Here is a 14681-nt window from a genome sequence, read left to right as displayed (position 1 = left end):
TAGGTTTTTTCGCGACGCCCCTATTTTAACCAGTCTGACCGGCTGCTCCAATCGGTCTCACTGGCTTGGAGGCAGGAGCCCGATGAGGTGAGGTGATTCACACGGCGCGTGATGTAGCGCAGTTCGGTGCGTTGACTGGAAAAAAAGTCAACCCGACGTCACGCAAGCGTCCACGCGCATGTGAGCTGAGGCGCCCCCGACGTGACCACGCGGGCAGCAGCATTTCGAGGCTTCCCCTGCCCTCGCCGCTGCCTCCGGTCCCCGGCCCCGCCGAGGTGTCTTCGCCGTCGTCGAAGGCTCGAAGCAGCAGGACGCCAGACAGCACAGGTGATTAATAAATTCCCCGCCGGCGTTGCAGACGCGGCGGCGGCAGCAGTCGCAGCAAATCAGCAATTGCGCGCTTGCTTGCGTCAACGTCCTGGCGCAGCGCAGTGCGCGCCGTGCGGGGTCTGCACGACCCGACACGGCAGCCTACACGGTACCCGTCATTCAATTCTTATCCTTTTGATATGCATGTGCGTGATTAAGGCCCGTTTGATTAGATTTTAGAAGTTGGATATTTGGTTAGTTTTTAAAAATTGAATTTTGGGTAGAACTTGATGTAGCTGTTTGGAGAAGTAGATTTTAAAATACAAATTTCCTTCTCTCTTTTTCTCTCCCATAATCTAGCGAAAGCTACCCAACTTTAACTTGTGGGATTCTCAAAGAATCTAGCTTCTGAATTTTAGAATTAAAAACTAAATTTTTTCGATTCCATCCAGCTTATGGAAACTGGATTCTCAAAATCCAGTGAGATCCAAACCGCGGATAAAATTTCTCCTTTCCTTCATCTTAGCCCTTTGTAGACAGCCCTTTGCCGAACCAACAAAAATGGAGGAAAATACAAAACCAACCGTATTTTCCTCCTTTTTTATTCACCTTTTGCCAGCGGTGACTATTTTTACTAATGAAGCTTTGACCATCGGTAATTTTTAATGATCGTGTGATTATGCAGCATAAAATTATAGTTACATTCTGAATCAAATTTAGTTTATCATCAATAACATCCTATATTTTGGAACAATTCGTTTTACCATTACTTAAAAAAAGTAATTTCAAATTCGCGTTTTTTTTTTTGCGAAAAGGAGGGAACTATATTAAACAGCAATATCAGCACATTACATCCCCGACCTTTTACAGCCAAGCCCCTGGACAAATTGGAATTACACAACGCAACTCCAAACACCATAACCTGCTTCGCGTCGTCGTCTTCCTCCGTCCCAGTCGCCGGCGACGCCCACCAGGACCAGAACATCTTCATCTTCCGCCAAGACGCAAGGCTCCAAAGCTTGGATGTGCCGCATGATCCAGCGCCTGGATTCCACCAGCACGCCTCGATTCCGTTGAAAGAACATCGGCCGCCCGCACGCCTGAAAGCAGAAGAGAAGCACAGATCCGCCATCGCCAGCGGAAGAACCAGCGACTGGAAAAGGAGTCTGCCGTCGCCGGCGCCACCGCCAACAACGAAGACAAGCAACCCAGAGGGGATGCTAAGCTTCCCACCGTTTCGCAAACAAACAGAAAAACAAAAGATCTCCGGCTGAACTCACCGGCGGAGTTGAACGCACAGCCACCGCCGGGAACGAAGCCGAGAAAGAGGCATCTCACGCTTTCTTCATCCAAGCAATCGTCAACGACAGACGAATCGCCGGAAAAGAAAGCGGACGCAGCAAAATCCCCAAGCGAGATCCACATGGGAACAAGCAAGCAACCCTAACTAGATGTAAACCAGGGAAGGTGATATACAGCCGGACAACCAAACTCCCCCGGTTCCCCTCCCTCTCCGGCGCCGACGCGGCCACCGGAGAAGAGGGGAACCGGAGCGATTGGTGCCGGAACAGCGCTCACCTCCGGTTCGCCTTTTGGGGACTGTAGCAGGGGAAGGGAACGGGAGAGAGAAGAACGAGACCAGGGTCTCCTTTCTTGTTTGCTCAAATTCGCGTATATTTAGTGTCAGTTTATCAAGTAAATGAAAACGAACGAGGATTAAGGAATAAATGAATTATGCCTGGTAAATACGGAACATACATGTCATCACGGTCTAAACTAGCTCTGCAGTTTTTTTAAATACTCCTTATGGGAAACTCCAAGAGATCGCAAAGGGCTTGTTATTAGCGTCGTCCAGACTTGCCGGATCAACCGCACCTGCAAGTGCACTTTTGTGGCTACGACGTCTAGCAGCCGTGGATTAATTAACATTCAGAAGGTGAACTTTGCTGAGTGATAAACAAACCAGCTTACTACACTGCCCGATTTGTTACGCCATCCTGATCTGATATGATGCTGCCTTGTGGGGCGTTTTTCCTTGGATTCCAGCCCCGGTGCGCTGTACGATTGTTGATCTACCTCCGCGCCGTCCCATCTGCTCGGCTCGCTCTGCCCCCGGCACACATCGAATTCCTCTGTTTGGAATACTGAGGGTGGAGTTTAGTCCGTATCACATCGGATATTCGGATGCTAATCAGAAGAATTAAACATGAGCTAATTACAAAACTAATTGCAGAACTCCTAAGCTAAATCACGAGATGAATCTATTAAGCCTAATTAATCCATCATTAGTGAATATTTACTGTAGCACCATATTTTCAAATCATGGACTAATTAGGCTTAATAGATTCGTCTCGCGATTTAGCCTAGGGGTTGTGAAATTGATTTTGTAATTAGCCTATATTTAATACTCCTAATTAGTGTCCAAATATTCGATGCGATAGGGACTAAAATTTAGCTCCGGATTCAAACACCCCTAATCGTCACTTTGGAAGTTTGGAACCCAGCAAGCTATCTCTCTTGGGACAGGACCCAGCTTGCTCAGTTGCTCGGCTGCAGGGAAAGAAACGAAGAGAAATTTCCATTGCTGGCATCGCCCTGGGGTCCCTGCGCTGCGCCGCGCGAGAGCCTGAGGTCGGCCGGCATGAAGTATGAAGTAGTACTGTAGTAGGTACTAGGGTGCGTGTCGTCTCCAAGCTCCAACGGGCGGATTTCCTCCTGTTGCTAGCGAGAAAAGAGAGCAGGTTCTTGTTTAGTTTTCAAATTGTAGGTGGTAAAGTTTGCATTTTACTATAAATGTGCAACTATAGTATTTCGTTTGTATTTGTGAATTATTGTTCAAACATTGACTAATTAAGCTCAAAAGATTTGTCTCGCAAAGTACAACAAAACTGTGCAATTAGTTTTTGATTTCGTCTACATTTAATACTCCATGCATGTACCGCAAGTTTGATGTGATGGAGAATCTTTTTTTTGCATAGTGTCAAAGTTGGAATTTTGGGGACGCCCTAGGCCTTGTTTAGTTGCCCAATTTTGAACAACCAAAATTACTGTAGCACGCTGTAGCGTTTCGTTTGTATTTGTGAATTATTGTCCAAATATTGACTAATTAGGTTCAAAAGATTTGTCTCGCAAAGTACAACAAAACTGTGCAATTAGTTTTTAATTTCGTCTACATTCAGTATTCCATGCATATACCATAAGTTTAATGTGATAGGAAATCTTCTTTTTTATAGTACGAAAGTTAGGATTTTGGGAACTAGACAGGTCCTAGCTAGCAACGGGAAAAGGAGGAAGGGATAGCTAGCCGCCTAGCCCGCCGATAGGTCGTGTGTGTCTATACTCTCTACTGTGCCTGCACGGTGCCGCCCCGTGCTCCATTATTATGACGCCGTGCACGGCTTCAGAGGCGCTCTCCTGCCGCTGCGCGCGCATGAGGCGTTGCCGTGCGCCTTTCGGCAAAGCCACACGCGCGCCCCCCAACGGGCACCGGCTGTGCTCGGTCGCTGCGGCGGCGGCTGCACACGTGACGTGACCAGACTACTACATATGCCTGCCCTCACCGTACCGTCCGCCACCTACCGCGATGTCTTGCGTGCTATAGCATTGTGTTCGTCGCCCTTGCTACGCTCGATTTTTCCTCTACTTCACTCCCTCTCCCATCCGATTTCGACGCCATGGATGAGGTGTTGCGAGGTCGGTTTTCAGATGATGGACATGGTTAAGGTCCGGAGGGTTTTGGATTGTGGCCAAGAGAGCAGCGTTTTCCTTTTGGCGTGGTTCGCTCGTTCTTGTCCCTAGAATAGAATGGAGTAATGGATGTCATGTCACGTCCAAAGTTAATGCCGTCCTAGTTGGATGGTCCGAAACAGTGGAGGCGCTGATTTGCCCGGCCGTTTTCAGGATCGTTTGGTTCCGAGAGAGTCCCTGTCATATTTGTAGACACTAATCAGTAGTATTAAATATAGATTATTTACAAAACTCATTGTATAGATAGAGGCTAAACAGCGAGATAAATCTATTAAGCCTAATTATCCATGATTTGATAATGTACTGCTACAGTAACCATTACTAATGATGGATTAATTAGGCTTAATAGATTCGTCTCGCTGTTTAGCCTCCATCTGTGTAATTAGATTTATAATTAACTCATATTTAGTTCTTCTAATTAGTCTTCGAATATTCGATGTGACACGAACTTGGCGGTGGCTGAACCATTGGTTGTAGGTGCATGAGGGCTAGAAAGGACCTCACGTGATTAGTTTGGCTCACCGTCACCGGTAGGGAAGACAGGGCATTGGGAGGAGGATAAAAAAATCAGAGGTAGGAAACGGTTCAGCTGTTAAGGCCTTGTTCAGTCTTTTTTTCCAACTTTGACACTATAAAAAATAAGATTTCTCATCACATCAAACTTGCGGTACATGCATGGAGTACTAAATGTAGACGAAAGCAAAAACTAATTGCACAGTTTTGTTGTACTTTGCGAGACCAATCTTTTGAGCCTAATTAGTCAATGTTTGGACAATAATTCACAAATACAAACGAAACATTACAGTTGCGCATTTATGGCAAAATGCAAACTTTGCCACTCCCAATTTGAGAACTAAACAAGGCCTAAGTTGCTACTGTAACAATCTCTGTTTTCAAATACTTTACTGCTTTTAACCACTTTATTTGTTTCAAAATACCCGGTACTTTGTGTTTTCTAAAAATATACTTTCCCAGTTTATCCATATTAAAAGATACTATATATTGTAGAAATACTAAAAGATAGTTTTATGATGAGATTTTGATCATTTCATCCTTGAAAAGGTGGATTGCGTTGATAATCGTGTTTTGGTCAAAGTTGCCAAATATTTAGAGACGGAGAACAATTTATAAGTCATCTTTATTTTCTTGCTTAAACATTTTATTTGGGCGAAGACCACTCATGCTAAAAAGAAAAATAGAGAGAAAGTGTCGTACGTTTGAAAAGTAGTCCAATTTAATACATGTTTGGATGTGTAAAGAGTGGAATTGAAATTTGGTCACCTGCCATGCTGCACAAGTCCGTCTTCACCGGCCAAGCTCGTCGCGCCGCCCATCCTTCACTGGGGATGTCGGACACTGGTGCCGCCCTGTGGTCCCACCTCTTCCCGCGTGTCACGATGCGGCTCTTCTCGCGACGAAATCTTGTTGCCCGCGAGGAAAAAGAGGAAGGGTGCCGGCCGCGACGAAGAGGAGGGGCGCCGAACGGGAGGAAGAGGAGGAGGGTCGCCAGCCACGAGGAGGAGGAGGAGGCCGTGAGTCCGTGACGAGGGGCGCCGGCCGCGACCCGCAAGGAGGAGAAGGTTGCGCCAGACGGGAGGAAGAGGAGGAGCGCCGGCCGTGAGGAAGAGGAGGAGGGGCGCCGACCGTGAGGAGGAGGAGGATGTGAGCCCGCGACGAACGCGAGGAAGTTGGAGGGGTGCCGGGCGCGACCCACGAGGAGGAGGAGGAGGAGGAGGCTGCGCCGGATGGAAGGAGGAGGATGAGGGGTGACGAGTGGGAGGAAGAGGAGGCTGCGATGGTGAGAAAGAAGGTCAGAGGGGATCTTTAGGGGCCGGCTGCTGGCGGCGGAGTTCCGGCGATGGAGGTCGAGGTCGGAGTTCGGGCGGCGGCGCTATCTGTGGTGGGGTCTGGGCGAAGGAGGGGAAGATTGATCAATTCGTCCCTATACGGAGAGGACCAGCTCGATTCTGATGAAGCGTTATTTTAGTTCTGTGTGGATTCCACGATATTGGCTTCCCAGTACCAATTCTCAATTCCGCATACATCTAGACAACGGTATTCACTGGATCCAATTCCAATTCTCATTTCGAGCTCCAATACTACTATCCAAACACGGAAATAGAGATTTGTCTTGATACTAGTACCTCCTTTGTTTTGTACCTAGTGTACACAAAGCCCTAAAGGCCCAAACACGAAGCAAAACAGATTGAGTAGCATGTAGGCGATCGACCCACTACACTGATTACAGTGTCACCACTGCCTCTGTTTACCAACACTATCATCAAGTACCTCCCTTGTTTTGCTATGTTTTTCTATGAAGTATGACCCCAGAGAATTCGGTCCACGATGTCTCATCCATTGAGGATATAAAAATATAGTAATTGAAATTTTTCGCTCTACGTATCACAGTCATTCATATTGTTTTTTTACATGCGTGATTACTTGGTCAGTGCGCATAATAAGCTATGAACAAACATGGAGCGGGTATGTATCATGATTAGCTTTGGCTAACAAGAATGTCCTGCATATCTCCATTTAAGCCTCTAACCTAGACTATACCACAATGTGTGATTTCTTTTGCAGTATACTTAGGGGGTGTTTGTTTCTTTAGTCAGCTCCTAAAATTTCTATCACATCGAATATTTAGATATTAATTAGAAGTATTAAACATAGACTTATTGCAAAACCAATTGTACAGATGAAGACTAATTTGCGAGACGAATCTATTAAGTCTAATTAGTTCATGATTTGACAATGTAATGTTACAGTAAACATGTGCCAATGATGGATTAATTAGGTTTAATAGATTCATTTTATGAATTAGGCTCCATCTGTGTAATTAGTTTTATAATTAGCTCATATTTAATTTTTTTAATTAGCTTCCGAATATTTGATGCGATATGAATTTTACTTCGGACTGAACATCCACATACACCGCATTAGAAAATTAGGAGCGCGGTATAGCGTATACGTAGCACATGCTCATCACGTAGCACGATTCTCTATTCTTCCTCTGACTAGTCCGGTAGTCCCCCTCCTCGGCCCAGCTTGCCAGTCGCCACCCTGCTCACAACATCTCTCCTCTGTTCTCCCATCCACACGCATCTCTGCACCTGCACAGAGCCTGAGCGCACACAGATTCTCACTGTACATAGCGAGACAGCAGAAGCCAAGGAAGCTGTGAGAGCGGAGCATGATGGCTGCTCCATAGAGTCAGAGAAGAGAAAAGGGGAAGAAACGCAGAGCAGGACCGCAGCCCGCAGGGAAAGGGGGAGCACCGCCCAAGATCGCAAAAGCAAAGGCAAAGCAGCGGCAGCCATCCATGGAGGTGGAGCCACCGCAGGCTGCCGCTGCCGCGGCTGCTGTAGCAGCAGCGCTCCTGAAATGCCGCGGCGATGGCGGTGGCGGGGAGGCAAGATTCGAGGCCTGCGGCAAGGCGGTCTCCAGGAGCCCCAGCCGCGAGGCGCAAGAACCGGACGGCAGCCCCGGGACGGCTCGCCGCCGCGTGGAGCAGGAGGAGAAAGAGGAGGAGCCGCTGCGGCGGGGGCTCGCGGCGGCCCAGGCGCGCGCGCGGGCGCGGCGGAAGGCGGGCCACGCCACGCCGTCGCCGTCCTGGAAGCTGGAGCCGTCGCCGCCGCGACCGGAGGAGGAGGCGGCGTCGGCCGAGGCGGACGCGGGGGCGGGGAGGCGGGGCGCGCCGGCCGCGTCGGCTAGGCAGCTGGGCGCCACCCTGTGGGAGATCCAGGACGTCATCCGCGTCGCCGGCGCGGGCCGCCGGATCCGGCACCGCGGACGGAGGGCGCCCGCCGCCGACGAGGCGAGTGCGGATGCGGATCGGGTAAGAACTTCGCCATCTGCGTCGCTTTTTTCCACAGTCAACTTGATGACGTTAGTGGTCAGCGTGATGCCTGTATGTGTGCATCATGTTCTGCTTTTCTTTTCATCTTTCTTGTTGGGTCTTGGATTACGTCGTTCGATCTTGCATCATACATTGCCTTTAACTAATATCCTTTGGTGGGTTTTGCATCATACATTACCTTTAACTAATATCCTTTGGTGGGTTAGTAGCTAAAGTTATCTATTTTGAGAAATTACCAATATTTAGATGCCTTGCTGAAACCATAACAGATAGATGGCTGAATCATCTCTTCGGTCTTCTTGTGATTTTACTATTTGTCATCAGGAACAGTTCAAAACACCCTCTTCAATTCTTCATCAGGAACAGTTCAAACCACAGAATCTAGCACCAAGCACTCTGCGATTTCATTATAGTAGTTGGACGGTATCCTCTGAGATTTAGCATACTCTTTTATAGATTTTACATATTTCTTCTCCACCTACTTTTGTTTACTTGTCAAGGGCAGGAGTAATGCAGCCATAAAAGCTGCATCCTAGTTTTGTGATAGTATTGTCTGTACGACCCTTTCAATTTAGTGTTTGCTGGTACTTCTTTGACTTTATAAGGTACTGGACATATGGTGGATCTGTAGGTGGCTACTGTATGGTACTATAGTTATTTCGGCTTTTGTTGCTTGATCAGTGAACTTCATCATGAATTTCTGTTGAGAGCTATAAAATTATTTCATACGACAAATAATTTAGGAATAAACTTTGTCTTTACTCGGTTTGAAGTGTGTTAGTGTTATTAGGCAGATGGTGCCATATAGGCATAGCCCTGTTATCTTTAGAACTTAACTGGCCAATTATGTAGTATGTCCAAAAGATTAAGTAAAACATAAAGAATATTAAAACATAGAGCCTCCAAGGACATCTAATATTGATCAAAGATGATCTGGCTGATGTGTTTGATAGACTTGGTACATGACTAGCATCTGTGTGCTGGACTGCTGGGAGACTGGGCTTCCATTTGAACCTTTATCTGGTATTAGAATTATATGCTTGATGATTTTGATTGTATTTCTTTTTGTTGTTTCTGACATTTTCTTCAAGAATATTCCATCCCCAAGGGCATCCCTAATCATCGCCTCCTTTTGTATCCTTTGGGTTCTTTGCTATTATCATGATGGCAATATTTCTTTTTCAAGTGCTTTCTCTTAATCTAGCTTCTGTTTCACCAAGCTGTACGTGATGTTTTCTTAACTTAATTGTTTTCCCAAGAGAAGGGAGAAAACCAGCTTTTATTAGAAATAGCGTATAACAGATAAAAGAAACCGAACGACTTTAAGTATCTAAAGATGGATTGTAAAACCTTGTAACCTTCTCTTTATCCTTGTTTAGTTTATTATACGCCTGTTTCCCTGTCCAATTTTCATGTTCTCGATGAACTAGAGGTCCACATGTTTCTGCTGTGCACTATGCAACTTAGTAAGATCCCATGATTCCAGCATATCATTTAGAAGCATATTTTGTTCATTCTTTTCTTATGTGTCATGCATTGTTGTTACACAGGAGAAGTAAAACTTTGAATTTGGTTTATACTTACAACGCACATTATAATATTTACACTCCTCAGGAGGAAATTCATTATTGCAGGTCTCTTATTTTGTTTGAAGACAGTAATGCTTTTTAGTTGATGACACCTAAGATTTGTCCTTTTTTATTTTGTTTCCTGACACCATTCCTTCTGAAATTTTTTTTCCTTGGTAGGATTTAATTGACGTAATCTTGCTTCCCATTGGGAATGCCGTACCTTTGTTTGTGTGCGCGCGCGAGCTTTGTTTTCTTTTTTGCTTTTTTACTACGTCACAAAGCCATACGTACCAGATGTCACAAGTTTCTTCTTACCTTTCAGCCACGGAGTTCAGGTGGCTTTGGAGCACATGTTGCAGCTTCAGTGATGGAGCATGATAAGTTACATGAAGAAAGATGCCCCTCAAGGCAGCCTCTTTCTCCTGCAAGTTACACTAGTTCAGTTGGGGTACGTATTCATTTGCTCCCTCTACAAACTTGGCTTACTTTGGTGGTTTACTTTGGGCATTAATAAGAAATACCAGTTGTGCCAGCATGCCCATCTTCTCTCAGGCTTGCCTATGTAGGAAGTCATGGACCATATTGTACTTGTCAAGTGCAAAGATCCATCTTATCATCCTGTACTGGTTTTGTGGCATCACTTGTGATGCCATTACATATTATTGTTTTCGAGTTCTGCAGTCCGAAACACTTTTAAATCAACACATAATTCTCAAATAGTGTCCATTCCTTGTACAGGCAACTACGGTGAACCTTGTCAGCCCAACTCGGTCATTGGATTGCAATGCTAGATTTAGGCACACGGGTAATGATCTCAAAACGTCAACAGAGCTATTGAAAGTTCTCAATCGAATTTGGAGCTTGGAAGAACAGCACGCAGCTGATGTGTCAGCAATGAAGGGATTGAAACGAGAGTTGCATCATGCCAAGGCATGCATTCAAGAGCTTATGCAAGAGAGGCAGCGGTATCACCACGAAATTGATTCTCTAGCAAGGCAAGTCACTGAAGACAAAATGGCTCGGAGGAACAAGGACCAAGAGAAGATCAAAGCAGCCATCCGTTCACTGCAAGAGGAGCTTGAAGATGAGAGACGCCTGAGGAAACATTCGGAGGCTCTCCATAGAAAGCTAGGCAAAGAGCTGTCTGATATGAAATCATCATTTTGCAAGGCTGCAAAGGCTCTGGAGAAAGAGAAAAATACAACCTGCCTGTTGGAAGATCTTTGTGACGAGTTTGCAAAAGGAATTAGAAACTATGAGGAGGAAGTCAGGATGTTGAAGCAAAAGCATGTAAAGGAGTACGAGCACAAGTTTGATAAGTCAGTAGTTCATATTTCAGAAGCATGGCTTGATGAGCGAATGCAGATGCAAAAGACTGGTACAAGGGAAGATTTGTCAGGGAAAACCTCAATCACAGAACGACTGAGCAGTGAGATTGAGAGTTTTCTTCATCATGCTAAAAGGTTCGGTAACTGCAAGAATGATAACTTAGACATTGGTAATGAAAAGCGAGATGCCAGTTTTTGCCAGCAGTCCCTTGAGTCTGTGCACCTTAACGGAGCCACTAGTGCCCCTCGGTTAGCGGAAGATGATGATGGCAGTTCTATTGCCAGTGATCTGCATTGCTTTGAACTGAACATGCATGGAGGTGCCATTAAGAGCCATGACCTTGCAGGTACTCGAAGGAGGGTCATAAGCTCCATGCATTCACCGATGAGAAGATTGGAATATTCCAATGGTGTATCTGTCGAAGGCTCACCAATGTCAAATGCACCAACTTGCTCAAGAAAAGACAAGGCAAGATCTAGCATCGGTCGACAACAATTTATTGCTTCAACACCAGAAATTAGCTCACGCAATGATGCTGGCCTTGCTTCTACAGACGAGCAAAATGAAACTGTTATGACCCAAGTCTCTCGCCAGTTACGTGATGACCTGTTGAAAATCAAATCAGAGGCTCCTCAACATGCATATCTAGGGCACAGATCAAACCAGCCCCGGACAAATCAGTTTCATGAATATACTACCGCACGGGATCTTTGTGATGTGCGCAGTCCAGCACGACATCTGAATAACCCAGCCAAATCCTTGGAGTGCGAGATATCTGAATCCCCAGCTCATCAGCTGGTAGGTGCAAAGGAGAACACTCTGAAGGCAAAACTACTTCAAGCAAGGTTGGAGGGGCAGCATGCTCGAATGAGCTCATCGGTATTCCCCTTGATCAGCACAAGGAGGAAATGAGAACCCAGCTGACACTCTTGGGCTTCCATGATTTCAATCTGCAACATGTATAGTTGCAATTGTAAGATATCCGACTTAATAGCCGAATATCCACTTGACGATGACGTGTTTCGAGTGCTCCTGGATGCCCCCAGTTGCAGGTTATGTGAATCCTAGATGTAGTTGCATATTGAACGGAGTTCTCATTGTAGATTTCATCTGCTAACCATCGGACTAGAATCAAATGGAGATGAACTTGGCTATCACATCTTGTAACATTTGTATAGTAATGAGCTTAGTTATTACTTGCTTTAGCCATGGGCAATCTTTGTCCTAATTTATTTTTTTCTAAAAGAAGTTGGTTTGCAGAGACTACAATTTTTCACCTCCTGACATCCTCAGTTCCTTCTATGCACTAGTTAAAAAAAATTCTCCTAGAAATTTTCATAGAAATAGCAAGTCATGGCACTAAAAAACCTGAAATGAAATCATTCACAGAAACTGTCTGCAGTTCCCAATCTGTATGGAATGATGCCTGCCCGATTCTCTTATCGGCTATGATAGTTTTCTTACTCTGGCAGTGTCAGTACGCTGCACTTGTTTTGCTTTTGCTTATGGTTGGGGATGATTCAAGTACAGTTGGTGGTAGATGGAAATCTACAGCCTGGGCCATCATGGTGGATCTGGCACAACGTTCATGGGCCGTACCCGTACTAGTGCGTCTGACCGATATGTGCGGCCGTAAAGAAAGCGAAAAAGAGAAATGCCATGCAATCTGCAAGAACCCTAGTTGGAGCGAATGATCAAGGAATTGACAGCGCAAGTATGGGTTTGCTTGGTCACAGCAAAGTCATTATTGTACTCTCATGGTCATGGACTTCGGCTCACATGATCGGTTTGAGAAAGGGATATGCTTTTTGCGTTCTTTTGTGAATCCTCATGAATTTGGTATTATTCGGTATTCAGGAATTTTGGAACGACTACATTCACGAAGTGCAAAATTCCCTACCATTCTTGGCGAAGGGGTAGGTGACACAAAAGAAACATATGAGCTTTTTATAGTAGTTGTTACACAAGGACGGTAGACGTCGGTAGCCTACATATTATAGCAACCAATCACCATTTTACGATTAGGCACACTGTACAACCCAATTTACCAAGGGGGGCAAGGTAGGTCGGTGTGTTTGGTACGGGGATCGAACTTGGTTGGAACGGGTTCGATCCACATCGACCCGCATTTGGTTAAAAAAGTCATCTGGATTGGGTCGGATCCAGGAGGGAATATTCCTCCTAGATGCATGTTGAATGCATCCACCCAAAACGAGTGGACGCACTCGACCCAGATGGATGCCGTTGCTTGGCTGTTTTCACGGGTGCGTGCAGGCGAGTGGGAGATGGCGGCGCAGAGGAGTGTGAGGAGGTGGCCGACGCAGTGGGGTGGCAGCCGACGTAGAGGAGCAGGCTAGCGCAGTCGCGTAGAGGGGTGGCGGCTGGCCTAGAGGAGGAGGCCAGCGCAGGGGAGGGAGGGAGGAGCGGCAGCTGGCACGGGGGAGGGAGGCGGCGCGAGGAAGGGAGGAGCTAGCGGCCAGCATGAGGGAGGAAGGGAGGGGCCAACGGGTGGCGCGGGGAGAGAGAGGGGAGGGGCGGGAGAGGCCCGACGGTGCAAGGAGAGAGAGGGATGGCTTAGGAAAAAATTATAGATGATGATATGTGGGATCCACGTACAACAGTTGCGAATGGTGTTAAAATGACATCCAATTGATCCCTCTCAACTCTTTCAACCAAATACAAGATGGGTTGGAGCCAACTCAAAAAAGTGAGATGGAGTCAACCCATTCCACTTAGTCCCAAAACTAAACACATGCTTAGTTTCAAAATTTTATGTCTTTTTAATTTTACCTAAGTCAATATCTAGATTATAAAAATATTAATATGTGCAATACCGAATGACTCTCAAGACATATTTAACAAAACTAAGTCACAACCTTGCTGCACTTTTTTTTTTTATAAACTTGGTAAAATTTAAAGAAATTTGATTTATGAAAAAATTGAAAAGGTTTATATTTTAGAACATAGAGAGTATTTGCATTTCATATATGATTCACATCCCGTGGCAGAAATAACTGATAAAAAGAACTTAATAAAACTTAGAGAAATTTAATTTATGATAAAATTAAAAGGATTTATATTTTAGAAGGGAGGGAGTATTGCATTGAAGATGTATGATTCACATCCGAGAAAAATCGTGTAACTACTTCTAACCTATGGCTTGAGAACATGTCGATTGTCATTACTTGATTTGTTAAATAGCTCGATTATCTAACATCTCATCCACGGTTCATGAGATATGATCTTGGATTCTAGATGTATGACTTTAAGATTTTGAATGCTAAAGCCTCGTTTGGATATTAGAGGCTAAACTTTAACCCTGTCACATCGGACGTTCGGATGTTAATTAGGAGGACTAAACATGAGCTAAACTAATAGCAGAACCCCTAGGCTAAATCGAGAGACGAATCTATTAAGCCTAACTAATTCACCATTAGCGAATGGTTACTGTAGCACCACATTGTTAAATCATGAACTAATTAGACTTAATAAATTCGTCTCACGATTTAGCCTAGGACTTATGCAATTAGTTTTATAATTAACCTATATTTAATACTTCTAATTAGTGTTTAAACATCTGATGCGGTAGGAGTTAAATTTACCCCGTCCCCCGAGCACCTCTAGGAATGCTTCAACCCAACTACCGCCAACATTTGAAAGAGAAAAAAAACGCGTACCCTGAAACCTCAGGCCTACGTCAGCAGCCAACGAACAAACAAATTTCTTTTTCCAAAAGTCCAGGCAGCAAATTTTCCTCCGCAGAGACCAGGAAAATCCCATCGCCGACCAACACCCATCCTACGTCTCCACCTACCCGCCCACCGACACCCGGGCCCGTCCAAACCACAACAGCGTACCGACAGCAG

The 14681-nt window shown here is 45.4% G+C and overlaps 1 protein-coding gene and 1 long non-coding RNA gene across 3 annotated transcripts; one reads left to right on the top strand and one right to left on the bottom strand.

The window, feature by feature from the left end:
- Positions 1–1089: 1089 nt before the first annotated feature.
- On the bottom strand, positions 1090–2230 carry LOC117851482 (uncharacterized). Its single transcript, XR_004639550.2, has 2 exons — positions 1590–2230; positions 1090–1475 (listed from the first exon to the last, which is right to left on the bottom strand). It is a non-coding gene; the product is annotated as an uncharacterized lncRNA (long non-coding RNA).
- Positions 2231–7089: 4859 nt separating this feature from the next.
- On the top strand, positions 7090–12031 carry LOC117852931 (uncharacterized). Of its 2 annotated transcripts, XM_034735239.2 has the most exons (4): positions 7090–7894; positions 8240–8338; positions 9809–9934; positions 10225–12031. In XM_034735239.2, the coding sequence occupies exons 1-4, from the start codon at positions 7379–7381 to the stop codon at positions 11725–11727; spliced, it is 2244 nt and encodes a 747-aa protein (XP_034591130.1). In that variant the 5' UTR covers positions 7090–7378; the 3' UTR covers positions 11728–12031. The 2 variants fall into 2 exon arrangements, with proteins under 2 accessions (XP_034591130.1, XP_034591131.1); XM_034735240.2 differs by lacking the exon at positions 8240–8338 and having other exon boundaries at positions 7091–7894.
- The last annotated feature ends 2650 nt before the right edge of the window (positions 12032–14681 follow it).

This window comes from Setaria viridis, chromosome 4 (genome assembly GCF_005286985.2).
Source record: "Setaria viridis chromosome 4, Setaria_viridis_v4.0, whole genome shotgun sequence".
Lineage (NCBI taxonomy): Eukaryota > Viridiplantae > Streptophyta > Magnoliopsida > Poales > Poaceae > Setaria > Setaria viridis.
Note: the sequence above shows the minus strand (reverse complement) of the source record. Positions and strands in the feature narration are given on the sequence as shown.

Coding starts and splice junctions, on each gene's coding strand:
- LOC117852931 (XM_034735239.2), top strand. CDS start 7,379: ATGGAGGTGGAGCCACCGCAGGCTGCCGCTGCCGCGGCTGCTGTAGCA. Junction 7,895..8,239: donor CGAGTGCGGATGCGGATCGG/GTAAGAACTTCG, acceptor ATTTGTCATCAG/GAACAGTTCAAAACACCCTC. Junction 9,935..10,224: donor GTTACACTAGTTCAGTTGGG/GTACGTATTCAT, acceptor TTCCTTGTACAG/GCAACTACGGTGAACCTTGT.